The 18404-nt window shown below is 46.1% G+C and overlaps 2 protein-coding genes across 2 annotated transcripts in view; both read left to right on the forward strand.

Annotated features, from left to right (window-relative positions):
• The window catches only part of Rpl17 (ribosomal protein L17), a 390846-nt gene that overhangs the window by 3100 nt on the left and 369342 nt on the right, over positions 1-18404 (forward strand). The gene's annotated exons all lie outside the window — the stretch shown is intronic.
• Positions 1027-8641, forward strand: C20H18orf32 (chromosome 20 C18orf32 homolog). Its single transcript, XM_051163674.1, has 3 exons — positions 1027-1161; positions 7507-7694; positions 8307-8641. Exons 2-3 carry the CDS (start codon positions 7530-7532, stop codon positions 8370-8372), a joined length of 231 nt encoding a protein of 76 aa, XP_051019631.1. The 5' UTR covers positions 1027-1161; positions 7507-7529; the 3' UTR covers positions 8373-8641.

Genomic DNA, 18404 nt, shown 5'->3' on the forward strand with positions numbered 1-18404 from the left:
CCTGAAAACCTTGATGTTGCCTGTCAGTACTGCACCCCTAAACATTTTTGGCATACATTTGCCTATTTAGGACAGTTTGTAAGATTCCAGTTAGTGTGTGTACACCCTTTGCCACTGTCTGAAAGCAGTTTGTGCTTGACACCATAGGGTATCAAAAACCTGGCCTGAGGGAATGACTCAGGGCGAAGGTACTAAACGTAGGTTTACAGGACCCACATGATGGAAGAACAACTTCAATTCTGTGAGCATCACCCATGGCACATGCAATTTTTATCTCTTGAGAGTCTGGGCGTGTTTTGCAGCAACACTGATGCTTCTCATGAGCCCTTTCGGTACAGGGCACTGCAGGAAGTTTTTTTTATTTCCCCTTGGGATACTGTTTTTGAGATTGGGTTTCACTGTGTGCCTCACTTTGTAAGCCAGGCTGGCTTCCAACTCAGGTCCACCTGAGATTGAAGGAGTGCGCCACCACTGCCCGGCGATCTTAGGTGACCACTGTACTGTTTGTATCAGACAGTGCCAACGAGGCTGTGCCTAACCAGCTGTGACTGAGGCCTCCGAGTTCACTTCACCAGCAGACCAGTCGGTTGTAGTTAAGAGTAGCAACTGCTGTGGTTCTGAGTACTAGAAACAACTCAAACCTCAGGTTTCACATAGCTCCACATTGAGTAATGGTCCGGAGTCGGCTAGGCCTCAGGGTGTACAACTATACTCCCAACTTCTGGGGGAGACACCTTGATTCCTGACGTCAAAATCAGCCTGAGCGGCTAGTGGGAAGGCCCTCCCAAAATGGTTTAGAAATCTGAGCCTGAAAACTATGTTCCTTTCCTATTGCTGGTGAGCCCAGGCAAGCCTTACTCCCAATCCTCGTGCTCTGGGGCAACCCAGCACTGGTTTTTTTCCTTTAATCTCAAACCAGTCAGGTGCCTGGGAATTCGGTTTCCGCTTTCAGCACCGCCCTTTCCTACTCGAAGAGGGCGTGCGTGCGCCTTCAGCAGCGGCGCAACTCCGGAAATGCGGCGAGCTCTGTATGCGTCATCATTACGTTTTGCGCGGACCTTGGCTGACGTTACGCCTTTGTCAGTCCCTTGACGTGCTTATTGGCTGTTGGCAGCCCGGCCTCCCGGAAGTGCGGGCATTACCCTGGGCGTCTTGGTGGTGGTAAGTGAGGTTTTGAGGGTTGGAGCTCGCGCGGCGAGTGTCTCAGCGGCTCGGTGTCCTCGGGATGGTGCTGGGCGGTGCGCTAGTGTCCCCCGAGGGAATTTGGTAGTCTGGTCGCCTCGCATCGCGCCACCTTTCTTGGTCTGTCGTCGACCTCGGTGTGCGGCTCCTTGCTCTCATCTTTGGACCCACCAGGTGGGTGCCCCTCCTGTCTGCCACGGGCTCCCTGCTGCCGTCCTGCTTTTTGATCGTTGTCTTTGACTTGCTTTGTTCCTCTCGGTTCTTTCAAGGGAGGTGACTTTATGGCTCTACTGGGCTGTTCTGGTGGGTCCCTTTCCTCTCTCTTCCATAGTCTCAGGCTAAGTTGAGTCAAAGATTCCATTCTGCTCTATTTGATGGCTTGGGTGATAGTTAAAATAGCAGTTCACTTTGCCGTCTTCTAGACTTTTCTGCCGCCGTTTCCACAATGTGAAATAAAACATATATATTTAAAAAGTACTAGGATTAAGAGACAGCACTACCGACGTCTTAGGCAATACAAAAAGTTTTATAAAAACCATACTATGAAAGTCGGGGGTGGTAGGGTGCTCCTTTCATCCCAGTACCAAAGAGGCAGAGGCAGGTGGGTCTCTTGAGCTCACGGCCACATAGTGAGACTTCACTAATAAATAATTGGATGTAGTTGTGGGCACGGGTACTTGTTTTTGTTGTTGTTCTTTTGTTTGAGACAGTCTCCCTCTGTGCTAGCCTTGCCTGGACTCGCTTTGTAGACCAGGCTGGCCTCGAACTCACAGCAATCCACCTGTCTCTGCCTCCCGAGTGCTGGGATTAAAGGCGTGCGCCACCACGCCTGGCCGGGTACTTGGCTTTTATTTAGAACATAATGTGTAGGAATTTAAAAACTACTAACTACAAGTAGAATTTAAGACGTAAGGGCCGGGCAGTGGTGATGCAGGCTTTTAATCCCCGCACTGGGAAGGCACACACAGGCCGATCTCTGTGAGTTCAGGCCAGCCTAGTATACAGAGCGAGTTCCAGGCCAGCCAAGGCTGCACAGAGGGCGGGAAGATGACACAAAGTTGGATGTGTAGGAAAGGGGCCTGAAAGGAAGTTGTAAAGTTCTCAAAGAATGATTTTTTTTTTAATTGGGGAAAAGGTAAATAAATACTTTTTGTTTTAAGACAAGATCTCATTGTGTAGTCCTGCTGGCCTAAAACTCACAGATATATCCCCTTTTCCCCTCCCAAGGGTTGGGACTGAAGTCATGACCTAGCGTTCCTAGCTGGCTTTGCTCTTTCTTTCTTTCTTTCTTTCTTTCTTTCTTTCTTTCTTTCTTTCTTTCTTTCTTTCTTTCTTTCTTTCGAGGTAGGATCTTCCTAACTCGTTCTCACAGGCCCAGGCTGATTTATGCTGCTCTTTTCATTAGCCTCCCAAATAGCTGAGATCTCAGGCCCGGCCTGTTTGTTCTGTTACTTTCTGTCCTGTACTATAGTCACAATGCCCAGTACACGCTGCCTTCTTGTGAGGAGGGTAGGTGCTGTCACTGTCTTCATCTTCTCATGAGGGAATTAAGTCAGTCTGGGTCAGTCATTTCTCAGAAAGTGATACCCGTCTCAAATCCAGGCCGGCTCCCCATGAGATCTGTAAAGTGCTGTGCTGTGGTTCTGAAGGGGGTGCAAGACCTAGAGCCTTGTACATCTCCTGCTCAGAGCCTGAACATGTGGCCAAAGGAAGATTCTTGGGGGAAAAAAATGCTGAAATAGAATCTCTGCAAATTGACTCTTTTTTTTCCTTTTCTTTTTTGGTGCTACTAACTAAACTCTGGGGCTAGCACAGTGGTTCTCAACCTTCCTAATACTGTGACCCCTTAATACAGCACCACAAAATTATATTCATTGCTACTTTGTAACTAATTTTGCCATGATATAAATTGTAATGTAAATATCTGTGGGTTTTGACGATTAGAATTGATCGAGTCCTTTATAAAATGGCTGGTCACTCCTTGATGTACACCTGCTTATAGTTTTTGCTTGGAATTAATTTCAGAATCACATTTAGAAAGATAGCAGTGGTGCACACTTTTAATCTTAAAACTTAAGATGGAGAGGCAGGTGGATCTCTGTGAGTGTGAGGCCAGCTTGGTCTACAAAGTGAGTTCAAGGCCAGCTGGAGCTACACAGAGAAACCCTGTCTTGAAAAAAAAAAAAAAAAAACCTAAAAACACTGTTCACCTACATTATGAATAGTTTAAAGTACTTCTGATGCTGATTCATTCAACGGTCAATACTATTTAACTTAGAGTATTCTGAAAATTAGAAAATTTAAAATCCTTGTGTTTGGTTCTGAAACTTTTTAAGGCCCTTGTACTGGTTATTTTATCTATCAACTATACAACATGGAATTGCCTGGGAAGAGGTTTAATGAGGAATGATCCAGATCACCTGGTCTTCAGCATGACAATAAAGGATTGTTTAATTGATAAAGGATGGAGGGCGACCCCGCCCACTGTGGGCGTCACTACTCCTTAGGCTGGACGTCCTGACATCGTAGGAGGAGGAGAAAGCTGGCTGAGAGCAAGCAAGGGTCCTCCTGGCTTCCTCTCTGCTCTTGATTGTAGATGTGATGGTTTATGTTTCTTCCTCAGCTTTCCCACAGCCACGGACTAATAACCTGGAACTGTACAGTGAAACAAACCCTTTCTTCCCTAAGTTGCTTTTTGTGGTAGTATTTGTCACAGCAACAGAAATAAAGTTAAAGTAAACCTATTTTAAAATCCTAGTCCTAAGAATAATTTATTTTGTAAATTAAAGACTTTTTTTTTAATTAAATAAATCAAGTGTTGTCTCTTTTAGAACATATCTGACTTTCAGAATCATGTTTGCCAGGATGATTTGTTTTGTTTTGTGGTCTTTTCGAGACAAGGTTTGTCTGTGCAGCCTTGGCTGTCCTGGATTTGCTTTGTAGACCAGGCTGGCCTCAAACTCACAGAGATCTGCCTGCCTGTGCCTCCCTGAGTGCTGGGATACAGGCTTGTGCTAGTATGATTTTTAATTATCAAGAACATTAAAAAGGGCTGCATGTATTGGTGCATGGCTTTAACCCCGGAAGTGGAGAAGAAGAGGAAGCTCTGGCCCACATAGAGAGTTCCAGCCAGCTAGGGCTCCATGGTCAAATTCTGTCTAAAAAAGAATAAGAATAAGAGTATTAACTTTCAGAAATAGACAGTTTACTGACACAATAATACTTAGGGTTACTTTTGCCCTGGTGAGGCACTGTGAGCAAAGCAACTTGGGAAGAAAAGGGTTTGTTTATTTATTTATTTTAAAAGTTTTTTTTCCCCCTTTTTGTTTTTGGCTTTTTGAGACAGAGTTTCTCTGGGTAGCCTTGGCTATCCTGGACTCATTGTAGACCAGGCTGATCTTGAACTCACAGAAGCCCAGAATGCTGCGTTTACAGGCATGTGCCACTGTGCCCTAGTGAAAAGGGATTATTTTTATTTGGCTTGCATTTCCACAGCACAGTTCCTCATTGAAGGAAGTCAGGATAGGAACTCCAACAGGGCAGGAACCTGGGGCAGGAGCTGATGCCGAGGCCTCCTCATGGCACGCCCAGCCTGCTTTCTTAGAGAACGCAGGACCTTCACAGGTCAGGGATGCCACCATCCACAATGGGCTTGGCTCTCACCCATCAGTCACTAAGAAAATGGCCTACAGCCTGCTCTTTTGGAGATTGTGTCTGACTCTCTAACTCTGGCTGTCCTGCAACTCACTATGTAGACTAGGCTGGCCTTTAACTCTGGGAGGTCCACCTGCCTCTGCCTCCCCACGTGCAGGGATTAAAAGCATGTGCCGCGTGCTTGGCTGGAAGCATTTTTTTTTTTAAACCTTGAATATCATAAATGCGGTAGAATTGAGTAGGCCAGAATGAGCCCATTAAAGCTGGGCGGTGGTGACACACGCCTTTAGTTCCAGCACTCAGCAGGCAGAGGCAGGTGGATCGCTGTGAGTTCGAAGCCAGCCTGGTCTACAAAGCGAGTCCAGGACAGCCAAGGCTACACAGAGAAACCCTATCTCAAAAACAAACAAACAAACAAACAAACAAAAAAACCCCAAAAAACAGAAGGAGCCCATATTCTGGAATAAGAAGCTTATATGTTTATCATATAGCTAATTCATGCATGAATGCACACAGAGCTATAGTTGACAAGGGTCAGCTGACAGTCACCAGCTGTGTAGCTCTTTCCTCCAAATTAGCAGGGCACAGGACTCAGGAAGCCAAGGAACTTGCAAGGGTTAGGAAATTACAAGGACTTACAAGACTCAAAATGTTCCAAAGGTGCAGGATTTGTAAGCCCCCTCCATAAGCTTAGAAAAAGTCTGGAAGCATTTTTAAAATTGAAGTTTCCTTCTCTTGGATGACCTTAGCTGTGTCAAGCTGACATGAAACTAGCACAATACTGACTAAAATGTTGTTTGTTAACCAGCACGCCTTCAGTTATATCCTCAAAAAGGAACACGGGCGTGGAGACCGAAGAGGTGGCTCTGAGGTTAAGAGCAGCAGCTGCTCTTCCGGAGATGCCAGGATCATGTCCCACTCCCACGCATCTTACTCTTGGACCACACAAGCACTGCATGCTTATGATGCACATAAAACAAATAAGTAGATCTTAAGACAACAAAATGAATGAAAAATAAAAGAAAGGTGATCTACCTTGTGGCACCTGTAACTCATCACTTGGGTGGCTTGGGCAAGAAGTAGTCCTAGTTCCAAGACAGCCTGGACCATTCTCATAAAAGAAAAACAGATCCAGGGTCATAAGTTGATGGCATAAATCTTCCTGTCATGCATGAGGCTCTGGGTTCCATCCCCAGTATTGGCCCCCACTCCCCATCTATCATATCCACTCAAAAAATAGAAAGGGAGACTTGATGTGGAAGCCTAGAATTTGAATTTCATACTACAGAATTTACCTTTGGCTTGTACTGTTTTGTTCTTGGTTTATTTTTTGTAACTTCTTTATTTTTATTTTATGTACATTGGTGTTTTGACTACATGTATGTCTGTGTGAGGGTGTTGGATCCCGTGGATGGAGTTACAGACAGTTGTGAGCTACCATGTAGGTGCTGGGAATTGAACCTGGTCCTTTGGAAGAGGACCATCTCTCTAGCCCCTTGTTTATTTGTTTTTTAGAGACAGGGTTTCTCTGTGTAGCCCTGCTGTCCTGGATCTCGTTCTATAGACCAGGCTGGCCTCAAACTCAACAAAGATCAGCCTGCCTCTGTCTCTCAAGTGCTAGGATTAAAGGCACCACTGCCCAGCCCACTGGCTTAATGTTAATTGTCAATTCCTTATATAATTCACACTATGTGAACCCTATATTTGAGTATGAGTAATAGTGCTTTCCTTTTATTATTAATATTCTTACCATTGTTACTATTTAAACAAAACAAAACAAAAACCCTTCTCACTATGTAGCCCTGGCTGTCCTGAAACTCCCTAGGTAGACCAGGCTGGCCTCGAACTCATAGACATCAGTGCTGGAATTCAGGACAGGTACCACCATGTCTGCCTATAATTTAATTTTTTTTAATCTATAGAGCATCCAGTCTCTCTGGTGGTTTCATCATTATTATTAATATTTACTTATTTGGTATATGTATGCATGGGAGCACTGCACTGTGCTGTGTGGAGATCAGAGGACAGCTTGCGAGAGTTGTTTTCTCCACCATGTGGGTCCCAGTAGCAGGCACCTTTACCCACCAAACCATCTCACAGGCCTCTTCCTGGTTCCTTGAGAAATAAATGCGCAGGTAAACTGTGTAAAGCACCTAGCACAAACCGCCGGTGTTTCTAAAGTTCTTTACATATTGTCAGTATTTACAGAGTTCTTTTATTGCATTTTTATTTATTGAGTGGGCGTGCCCATGCCATGGCAGCATGCCTGTGGTAGAGCTCTAAGTGGCTGCGTTGGTTCTGGCTTTACTGTGTCGGTCTGGGTTGTCTTCGGTTGTTGGGCTTTGAGGCACATAGTGTGAACTGTATAAGGAACTGACAATTAACATTAAGCCAATGGGCTGGCAGCGGCGTTAGCCACTGAAGTCTTTTATCATGAGATCTTTGAGAAAGCATCTGATTTGGAAAGGATTGTGATGTTGGCGTCTCACTACTCATGCTTACTCACCAGTTCTTGGCCTTGTAGACAGCAGCATTTCAGTTTAGAAACCTTGGCTTTCAGCAAATATTTTTGCAGATGCTCCCCCCACCCCCTGTAGACCTAGTACTTTCCATGAAGTCTCTGTCACTAATCTATGATGTCATCCTCCCCGCCCCCTTTTGTGTCAGCAGTTTAGGAACTCAAGCCTGGGAACATGGTGTGCATTCCTTGCATCGTCATTCCAGTTCTGCTGTGGATCTTCAAAAAGTTCCTGGAGCCATACCTGTACCCTCTGGTGTCCCCTGTTGTCAGTCGCATATGGCCTAAAAAAGCTATACAGGAACCCAACAATAAAAACATAGGCAAAGTAGACTGCAAGGTAAGGCCCTACAAAGCCCCGAGGACAGGCAGGTGAAAGGGTGGCACTTGGGTAGCCAAGAGCTTCTGGGAAAGTGAGCTTCTGGGATTGGTAGCATTGATTTGTTTGTCTGGATTTTAGTAGTTGACATTTGATCAGCAGATTTTAAACTAGGCCTCTGGTTAATGTGTTGGCCTTGTGCCTTTGATTAGGATCTTTCTTTCCCCCACTCGTAGTGAGGATTGAATCGTGGGCCAGTAGCACACCAGGTAAGCACTGTGCCCGGAGCTGCATCTCCATGCCCGGTGTGAAGGCTGTTTAGACAGCTCCTGTCTTCAGCGATGGTGCTTGCTGGATGGACTCTGTTCAGCTGTGTTCTGAAGTTTATTGTCTGCTTTTAAAAAGAATTCTCTTAGGAGCCGGGTGCACACTTTTAATCCCAGCCCTCGGGAGGCAGAGGCAGACAGATCTTTATGAGTGTGAGGCCAGCCTGATCTACAAAGAGAGTCCAGGACAGCCAAGGCTGTTACACAGAGAAACCCTGTCTCAAAAAACAAACAAACAAAAAGAATTCTCTTAAAATCAGTACCTTTCTGTTCTAATAATTCTTGATTTTTTTTCCCCCCGTCTTAGGGTGCAGATACAAATGGATTACCCACAAAAGGGCCAACGGAGATCTCTGATAAGAAGACAGACTAGTGTGGCTTTCCTGAAGGCCCCTGGCTGTTTGCAAATGGACCTGATAACATGAAGCACCTACTTTGTCTCTGACTTTTTTTTCTCTGAGACCAGGGTTCTAGATAAACAGTTTAGCGTCTACTTGATGCTGATCAGGAAGTCCACGGGGTTTATAGTTAAACTGTGAGTAGTGTGTTTAAAGACCTCACCCCGAGTTTCTTTTTCATTAAAGCAGCGTTCATTTCTCTTATTCCAGTTTACTAATGTGAACAAATAGAAGGTGTGTGTGAGCGCACACTCAAGCTTGAGCCTTTGGGCCTTTGCACTGTTTCGCATGAGTCTGACCACACTTTTCACTTCCTGTGGGCTTTTGTAAGTTGGGTGGGATGAGTCTTAACTGAGAGACAGCGCAGGCTGTGTTAGGATGAAATGTGAAAGATGTAATTACTGCCACGCACAGTGGAGAGCGGACACTAAGCCTAGTTATTATTGCCCCAAGGAAGCTGGAAAAGAAGGGACTAGGTGAAGCCTCTTTGAAAAATGTAATATCAGCGTCAATGTTGGTCACACATGTTCTGATTCTGCTGTACTTGTATTCCTGCCAGTGCATTAAACATTCAGTTTAACTTGGGGTTCTTTGTTCCTTTTGTCTTTCCATATTTGAAAGTAATTTTTTTGTTTGCTTGATTTTTACTTCTCAAGACAGGCTGTCCTGGGACTCGCTTTATTTTTTGTTTGGTTGGTTTGGTTTTTTTGATAAAGAAAATTTTATTACTAGGAAAATAAGGATGACATACAACTCCAAATAACCAACATTAAAAGAGGATCAGAGCTCTTTGATACTTGTTCCACCGTGCACCTCATGCTTTCCGCCCACCTCATTTCAGCCCGGACTGAGTGAAGACATGCTTGACTGTCCTGGCATGGTTCCTTGCCTCTAGGCTGGACAGCAGATCTGTGTGCAAACTGTGACTCGCTTTGTACACCAGGCTGGCCTCTAACTCAGAGATCTGCCTGCCTCTGTCTCCCGAGTGCTGGGACTAAAGCCCTGTGTCACCACAGCCCGGTGGAAAGTAATTTTTTGTATAATCAGGCTGCAAGCAGAATCTCAGGCTTGACTGGCCTGATGTTGCCTAAAGCAGCTGGGAATCTAGATGTGGGCATCTTCCCTTGAATGATGATGGGAAAAGCCAGTCCTGTACCTGAATCCTGTAATCTCGGCTACCTGGGAGGCTCAGGCAAGAGGATTCCAGTTCCAGGGAATCCATCTCCCTCTTTTGGTTCCGTGGAACTGAAGTTGTAAACTGACATGTGGGTCCTGGGACTTGAACCTGTATCCCTGTATCCTTTTCAGCCACTAAGCCACCTATCTCTTCAGCTGCTAGATGTTTTTTACTATTATATATCCTTCCAATGTTTGGGGAGGGGTGATGCTAGAGATTAGTCCCAGTACTTTAAGCATGCCCACTACGTGTTCTTTTGTATTACGCTTTCAACATGCAATGTTTTATCTTTTTTTCTTTTGTAGTTGGTTTTTTTCTTTTTTCTTTTTTGAGACAGGGTTTCTCTGTGTAGCCTTGGCTGTCCTGGACTTGCTTTGTAGACCAGGCTGGCCTGGAACTCACAGTGATCCACCTGCCTCTGCACACACACACCCCGCCCCCCCCCCCCCCCCCCCCCCCGCCCCCACCTCCGCCTCAGTGCTGGGATAAAAGGTGTGCACCACCACGCCCGGCTGTAGTTGGTTTTTATTTTATTTTTTTCTTGACAGTTACAGAAACAGTATGCTTTATGAAAGAAGACAATGGGCCCATGAATAGTAATGACATGTTTTACCAGGAAAATGAAAATTAGAACCAAGCGAGAAGCCACCAGAATAGTTAATATTTAAGATAAAGCGTTGTAAGGATGTAGAGTTTCTCTCTCTTACACACACACACACACACACACACACACACACACACACACACACACACACACGTGTGTTTTGTCTGCGTGTATGTCTTTGTACTACTTGCATGCCTGGTGCCTGAAAGGCCAGAAAAGGGCATCAGATCTGAAACTGCAGTCACAGACGTTTATGAGCCACCATATGTGTGCTTGGATTTGAACCCCAGTACTCTGCAAGAGCAGTCAGTGTTCTTAACTGCTAATCTATCCCTGCAGACCTCCAAAGTTCAGATTTATAAGGTACAAGTGGGTGCCAGCTGGGCCTGGTTGGCCCCTGATTGGCTGAACATGAGCTCGCAAATAGGACCAACCAACCAATCAGGAAAGAGTGGTCAGATCCGGTGGCAGGGTGGGGAAGAGCAGAATGGCCACCAAAATTTTCCAGTTCAACCAAATCCTGGGTCTGTCTCTGCCAACACTTGTTAAAATGTTTCAGTTGGCCAGCGATGCCCCCTTTACAGTAATCCCTCCCTCCTCCACAGAGCATCTGTTGTCCTACCAGGGCTTCTTATCCAGGTTACCTTGCCCCAGCTCCCTTAGCTGTGTCTCATCATCCTCCCATGAAGCCTTGTATGACACAGCTGAAGGTTTGGGAGTAGAAGCAACACTAACGCGCTTAGAAACGAGATGCTAGCTCACCAAATTAACAGGCACCTATTCCTGTGACATTTTAGTAGTTCTTGGAAAGGCAGTTTCAGTGACCTTGTCAGACACCTAATGACTCTGGGATAAGGTATCCTCCAGGGAGCCCTGTGCCACTGCTCCACACATATAAAGTACAAAACCCACAGGACAATACAGATAAGTCATAAGGCCTGTAGTTCATACTGCTGGCTTCTGGGACATGCATGTTTGCCTAATGAAACTTGCAGCATAATTATTGAATAATTAAATCCTCCTGTTAAACATGATGTCTCAGTACTTGAGAGCATTGGCTCCTCCTCTTCCAGTGACCTGGGTTCAATTCCTACATGGTGCTCATTGATCACCTGTAACTCCAGATCCAGGGATCTGAGGACTTTTTCTGGTCTTCTCACGTACCAGACATGCAAGTGGTGGACAGGTACACAATGCAGGCAAAGCGCCTATCTACATAAATAAAATAAACCTCTACAAAGTGAGTCCAGGACAGCCAGGGCTACACAGAGAAACCCTGTCGGTGGGGGGTGGGAGCTTGATGAGAGTGGGAGAGCTGGCCCTGCCCCTCATAGGCTGCAGCACTCACCTGGACGGCACAGTAGAACTGACACTGATGATAGGGGTTGGGGGGGTAGGGGGGGCGGTCTCAGGGGAGCTGGCCTAGGGTATGAGCATGGGATAGCTGGCCATGCAACTTGCCTGCCATGTGGTTGAAGGAGACATGCCGTCCCCCTCATTCACCCCTTGCCCCTGGGTACAGCTGTTCCCAGGTCCTGAGACTGCCCTCTCCTGCTGCGACATTCAGGAGAGTGGACCCTGCACCTTGCCTGGGCAGCACGGTAGAGCTGGCTTTGGGGTTACAGGTGAGCCATCCTGGAGGGCATGAGAGTGGGACAGCTGGTCCTGTCTCTTTCCCACTGCATCATTGTGTGATCTACCTGGGACAGTGCTGTGGTTATGGGTGCCCGAGAGCTGGTGAGCTGAGCAGCTCAGCTACCACCCAGATCCAGGGCTTTGAGTTGGTACACCCCAATATCTACCCCATTGATGTACTGCCGGAGTGCATAAAGGAGCTGGTCCTGCCTGTGGATCCAAAGCTGCTGGATTACCATGACATAGGGCAACAGACTATCCTAGAGAAGTGCCAGTAAGGATCCAGTATTGATGGTGTAGCAGATGTCAGAGGCCTCAGGCCAGAGGCCAGAGGACTCATTGCAAGGAACATTTGCAAACAGGCATAGACAAAAGGGTATAGAGTGGGACACACTGTGACACACTACAGCTTCCACAAGATTGTTTTTTCTTTTTGTGGGGTGGTTGAAGGACAGAGGGCAGGTACAAAGGGACAGGGAGATGAGTGAAATTGGGGTGCATGATGTGAAAGTTACAAAGAAAAAGTTTACAAATAAACATGCATGGGCTGGAGAGACATCTCAGAGGTTGAGAGCACTGGCTGCTCTTCCAGAGGTCCTGAGTTCAATTCCCAGCAGTCACAGGGTGGCTCACAACCATCTATGAGATCTGGTGCCCTCTTCTGGCAGACAGGCATACAGCAGGCAGAACATTGTATACATGAATTTTTTTAAAGAATAAAAAATAAAATATAAGCTGGGCAGTGGTGGTGCATGCCTTTAATCCCAGCATTTGGGAGGCAAAGGAAGGCTGACCTCTGTGAGTTTGAGGCCAGTCTGGTCTATACAGTGAGTCCAGGACAGTCAAGGCTACACAAAGAAACCCTGTCTTGAAAAACCAAAAAGAAAAGTAAATAAAAGCACGATTTAATGTGATTGAAATAAACTTCTACCTACTTTGGCTCAAGGCCTGTTCACTGTACACAACATGCAGTTCTATTTCTTCAAATCTGACCTAGAGTCTTTGTATCCAGTGTTAGTGATCCACTCTGATAGCACAACCTGGGATTTAAATTCTAAGGGGCAAATTTTGGAGGGACACTTACTTATTTTGAAACCATATCCCCTATTCTGTAATGTCCTCATGACCTTTTATATGAATCATTATATAAGCTGGACATTTAAAAATGATGCCCGGCTTGTAACTGTTGGGCATCGCACACTCTGGCCAAGCTAGCATTATAGATGGGGTCCACCAGGCCCAGCTGCCGTTGCCTTTGACCATTCCAAGTTTCCTCTAAGTTGTTTTTGTCAGAGTATTGTGACACAGCAACAGAGGGGGAAAAAAAAGAAGACAGCTGGGGGCAGTTTTGGTGTTGCATGGTAAAAATGTAGAATGCATTTATTTTTTTAACAGTTGATAGGTCTGCAAGGCACAGGAGAATAAGCAAGCTTTTTCAGTCTTGTGCTTGTGGGATTTCTTTGTTTTAGTTCCTTGAGACAGGGTCTTGTGTAACTTATACTGGCTTTGCAGTTAGCTGAGAATGACATTGGACTCCCGATTCTTCTTCCTCCACCTTCCAAGTGCTGGAAGATGTTTAGCACAAAGACAAGATGTATTTGTCTTTGAATTTTCAATTCTGCTACCTCTGCCTTCCAAAGAAAACATATATCTTGAAGATCAGTGGATATTATTTAAAAAGTACTGTAGCCGGTGTGGTGACACTCGCCTTTAATCCTAGCACTCGGGAGCCAGAGGCAGATGGATTGCTGTGAGTTGGAAGCAAGCCTGGTCTACAGAGTGAGTCCAAGATAGCCAAGGATAACACAGAGAGACCCTGTCTCAAAACAAAACAAAAGAAAACAAAACAAAAGAAAACAAAACAAAACACTGTGATTGTATCAATAACAGATCATCAATGTATCTGAAACAAATGCTAGCAGAACTGGAACACAGTTAAGTGTCCTTGCAATAGTAGCTAGAGGCCCTAGGGACACTTGGTACTGCTTTTGGGATAACTTTGGGTTTCTTTGTTTTGTTGCTGTTTTGTTTTTTGAAACAGGGTTTCTCTGTGTTATCTTGGCTGTTCTGAACTTGCTTTGTAGACCAGGCTGGCCTCAAATTCACAGGGATCCACCTGCCTCTGCCTCCTGAATGCTGGGGCTGGGATTAAAGGTGTGCGCCACCACGCCTGGTGCTTCTGGAATAATTTTGTACTGGTTGAGATGAATTTTGTTTTAATAACAGAGAGAACACACCTTTATACCTGCAGATACCAATTCCCCTATGAAGATGCTGGTGAGGATTTGAATCTGCTAATATCAACTAGTTACTTTTCAAAATCTACTTGTTCAAAAGTCATTTCTTTGGGGTTAGAACTAAGCTAGGCCAGCTGTTCATTTCCTTCATGGTAATTGAGCACTTTGTAAAATTTTATTTTTTTACTGTGTGTAAAGGCTATAGCTCCACTAATCCGTAAGCATCACAAGGTCAGGGCCAAGTCTGGAGCCCAGTGCAAACAATTCTTGACTGTTTATTATCTTTGCCTAGTTGGTTTGACTTAGAATCACCTAGATAATTGAGGCACACCTGTGTGTGTGCGTGTGTATGCGTGTGCGCACCTGTGTGCTTGCTCGCTCTCTCTCTCTCTCTCAGGTGTTTCTGGAGAAGATTAACTGAATACTTGACCTGAGGTGGGTGGTGCCATTCGGTGTGTTAAAAGGCATACAGATTTTGTTTTTGTTTTTTGTTTTGTTTTTGAGACAAGAGTTTCTCTGTGTAGCTTTGGCTGTCCTGGAACTTGTTCTGTAGACCAGGCTGTCCTAGAACTCGAGATCCACCCGGCCCTGCCTCTTCTGTGCTGGTATTGAAGGTGTGGCCACCAATGCCTGGCTAGTATAAAAGGGGGGAAGGACAGGTGTTGGCACATTCTCTCTTTGATCCTAGGCTGGATAGGGAAACAGATATGAGCCACCATATCCTGCTTTTTTTTTTCTTCTGTTTCTTTTTGTATCCCTCCCCACCCCACTCGTCCTCTCTCTTTGTATGATCTCTGTGTTTGAGTGTACAGTGCGTGAGCATATGTTTGTGTGTGTGAATGCAGGTAAGTGCAGGGCACAATGTGTAGAGGTCAGAAGACAACTTTGCATGTCTTTGCCTTCCATTTTGTTTGAGACAGGATCTGTTTGTTATTGGGTGGCCCATGGTAGCTAGTCCAAGTGCTTCTGAGAATTCTATATCCATACTCCCATGCCCCATCTCACCCTAAAAGCACTGGGATTACAGACATGTGCTACTGTACATAGCTTTATTGTAAAGTGCCTTCTGCTAGCTCCCCAAACACCTCGTGTTTTAGTATGCTCTGCTATTCTGCTGCAAGCTCAGTGAATTTACTGGCAATTGATATTGCAAAAACAAAACAAAACAAAACAAAAAACTAGGCTGGCAAAATGGCTCAATGGGAAAAGGGGCTTGCTGCCAATCCCAGGAACCCAGGAACCTGAATCCATCCCAGGATCCATATGGGCAGAAGGAGAAAGTCAACTTCAACAAGTTGTCTTCCATTCTCCACTCTTGTGCTGTGGCACGCACACGCTCCCTCCAATAAATGTAAAAGTAAAGCAATTTACAGAGAACCTTGGCATATGGTGATTACATAATGGAGGTAATAGTGTTAGCTGTTCATTGGGATATTTGGAAAAATAAACACACTATCATATAGCACATACGAAACAGTCCATAACGTGAATGGTTGTTACTGTAATGGCCACAATTTGTAAGGATTTTAGATGAGAGGTAAATACTCAAGGGTGTTAATTTGGTGACCTCAAGTCATTTGACTTCAAATACCATATTTTTCTGTAAGACAGTGTTTCATGTTGCCAGGCTGGCCTCCTGATATAGCAGAATGGCCTTCACCACTTAAGTGCTGGGATTATAGGTTCAAATTCCATACTTCTTTTCTTGTTTTGAGACAGGGTTTTGCTATGCAGCTGAGGCTGGCTTGTTATTCACTATGCAGCCCACGGTGGCCTTGAACGCTGTGAACCTTTGTTAACCTCTAAGGCAAATACCATATTTTTGATGCTACACAATATTGATTCTGTTTCTAGTGAAACTCGTCTTGATTATATTGCTGAAGGATCTAGTAGATATTTCTGTTAAAAATATTTTTTCAATCCTTCACTGCCCCACAAAAGATTTGTTCGACATTGGTGTGATTATCCAGCAGGAATTAACAAGCGCCTTAATCTCAATTAAATGAACAGTACAGGCGCTGTCAGTCCCAGGAGCCTGGAGTCTGCGGCGGCTACACTTTGCCACGTGGCTATATGGTTGCCCGGGAGACGCTAGGAGGATGAAACGCCAGGAGGACTACATTTCCCAGAATCCTGCGCGCTCGGCGTGCCACGGGACCGCCCGCTGCTGGCGCGCGCCCGGCCGTTCGGTCCCTAGCCGCGTCCTCTGCTGCTTCCCTCTTCAAATCCCAGCCCCCGCGTCTTCCTTACTGACACCGCTAGGGTCGGAGCCAGCCGGAGTCGGAGCCGCCGAGCGGCGGAACCATGGAGGCCTGAGCCGGCGCGCACACCGGAGCCTCTGTGCGTCCGCTCTCCCGCTTCCTTGCTGCCTGCCTGCCGGGGCTGGAAGGGGAGTCCGCGCCGCTGACACAGGTGGGCTTCCCCGGCGCGGCAACGCCCCGCGGGGTCTGAGCTGGAGGTGACCAGCCGCGCGCCCCAGAGCTGCGGTCCGGGAAGGTTGGGCCGCCTGGGGCTGCGCCGAGCCTGGAGGGCCGCGTCCGTCCGCCCCTTCGGGGCCCGGGTGTGCAGAACCAAGTGAACTGGACCCCTGGCCGGGCTGCCGGGATTTAGGGGTTGCCCAAACGGCTGGAGCTTCCGGACACTCCGGACTGCCGAGGTTGGCTGGACAAATAAATGGGCGTGTGATGAGCAGGGCGAGGAGTAGTGTGTTGCGTGCGTGTCTGACATACACATTTTTATTGCGATATCATTCTAAACTATAAAATGCATGTGTTGGAAGTACCACTGAAGTACAGCTCACTAGCTTTTGGTCTGTTCACATGATCGCGCCACCTTACAGCAATCCCTCAACATTTTATCTCCTCGAAAGAGCTGTACCCATTAGCAGCCGCTCCTAACCCTTCACGCCCTGCAATCGTCAGTCTATTTTCTGCCTTGGTGGATTTGCTTGAGTCATTGGGTGTTAGCTGTAGGGTGAAAAGGGGTCACGGTGGGATTTAAGGGAAGTGAAGTGATAAAGCAAGTGAAAGAAAGTTCTGAACAGCAGCGAGGAGATGGTTGTAACAGGGGCCAGCAGAGACTGACTGGGAACAGAGGAAGTGGTCTCCTTGAAGGTCTAGAGAGAAGATGCTGGGCAGGAAGATGAGAAAATGGGAGTGGATCTGGTGAGGAGCAGTGTAGCCTTACCAGAAGCAGATTTTTGCCCGGGTTGAGGGCTCGGTTTGAGGAAGACAGTGTGTAGAAATAGGTGAATGGTAGCTGCAGAGGATGAAGTTCGTGGGTTTCTAGGATGACTGTTCTGCTCTGGACAACTCAGAGAAAGTAGGCAAGGGTGACTATCCCCATCTGAAAAATGAAGGACTGGCTTTTTAGAGGCTGGGGTATTGGGTAAGCTCCTAAAGTTAGTAAATAGTTGTGAATTTCAGGCCAGCCTGGTCTACAGAGTGAGTTCTAGGACAGTCAGGGCTACACAGAGAAACCCTGTCCCAAACAAACAAACAAAAGTTCTGTGTTAGAATACACTAATGTTTGGTCTGGTCAAGACAGGCTGGAGCAGTGGTTCTCAACCAGTGCTGCGACCCTTTAATACAGTTCCTCATGTTGTGGTGAATGCCACCCATAAAATTATTTTTGTTAGCCGGGCGTGGCGGCGCATGCCTTTAATCCCAGTACTCGGGAGGCAGAGGCAGGCAGATCGCTGTGAGTTCGAGGCCAGCCTGGTCTACAAAGTGAGTCCAAGATGGCCAAGGCTACACAGAGAAACCCTGTCTCAAAAAAACAAAAACAAAAACAAATTATTTTTGTTGCTACTTCATCACTGTAATTTTGCTACTGTTATGAGTCAGACTATAAATATCTGTATTTCCCGATGGTCTTAGATGATCCCTAAAGGGGTTGAGACCCACAGGTTGAGAACCACCAGAGGCATAGTCAATAGAATCCTTGTCTCACAAGCACAAGATCTCCTCTGCACCAGGAGGAAAGAAACAAAACAAAACAAAAAGAACAAATATTGGACTGAGGTAATGTATTGTCACATACTGTCACCAGCCCTAACAGTGTGCTCATGCCTATTCTCCCTCATGGTTACCTTAAAGTAATCCTATGTATAGCATAGGATTACTGCAGGAGACTGATGTCCACCCCTCTTCTTTTAATATCCATACAAAACCATGTGTGCTTACAGCATTAGCTTCTCAGTGTCTTCATCAATAGCTATAAGGACTTTATGTTCACAGGTTGGCATCCTTTTAGAGTTTACCTTTGTGGAGGAGCAGTTGGAGTGCACTGCAAGGGAGCACTGGGCTGGGCAGGGCAAGAACTGGAGTACTGCTCTCCTCTGTCTGATGGACAG

This window comes from Acomys russatus, chromosome 20, assembly GCF_903995435.1.
Source record: "Acomys russatus chromosome 20, mAcoRus1.1, whole genome shotgun sequence".
Classification (NCBI taxonomy): domain Eukaryota; kingdom Metazoa; phylum Chordata; class Mammalia; order Rodentia; family Muridae; genus Acomys; species Acomys russatus.

Excerpts from the sequence above, each read along its gene's own strand:
- C20H18orf32 (XM_051163674.1), top strand. The coding sequence starts at position 7,530 with ATGGTGTGCATTCCTTGCATCGTCATTCCAGTTCTGCTGTGGATCTTC. Across the intron at positions 7,695-8,306 it reads TAGGCAAAGTAGACTGCAAG|GGTGCAGATACAAATGGATT; the intron begins GTAAGGCCCTAC and ends CCCCCGTCTTAG.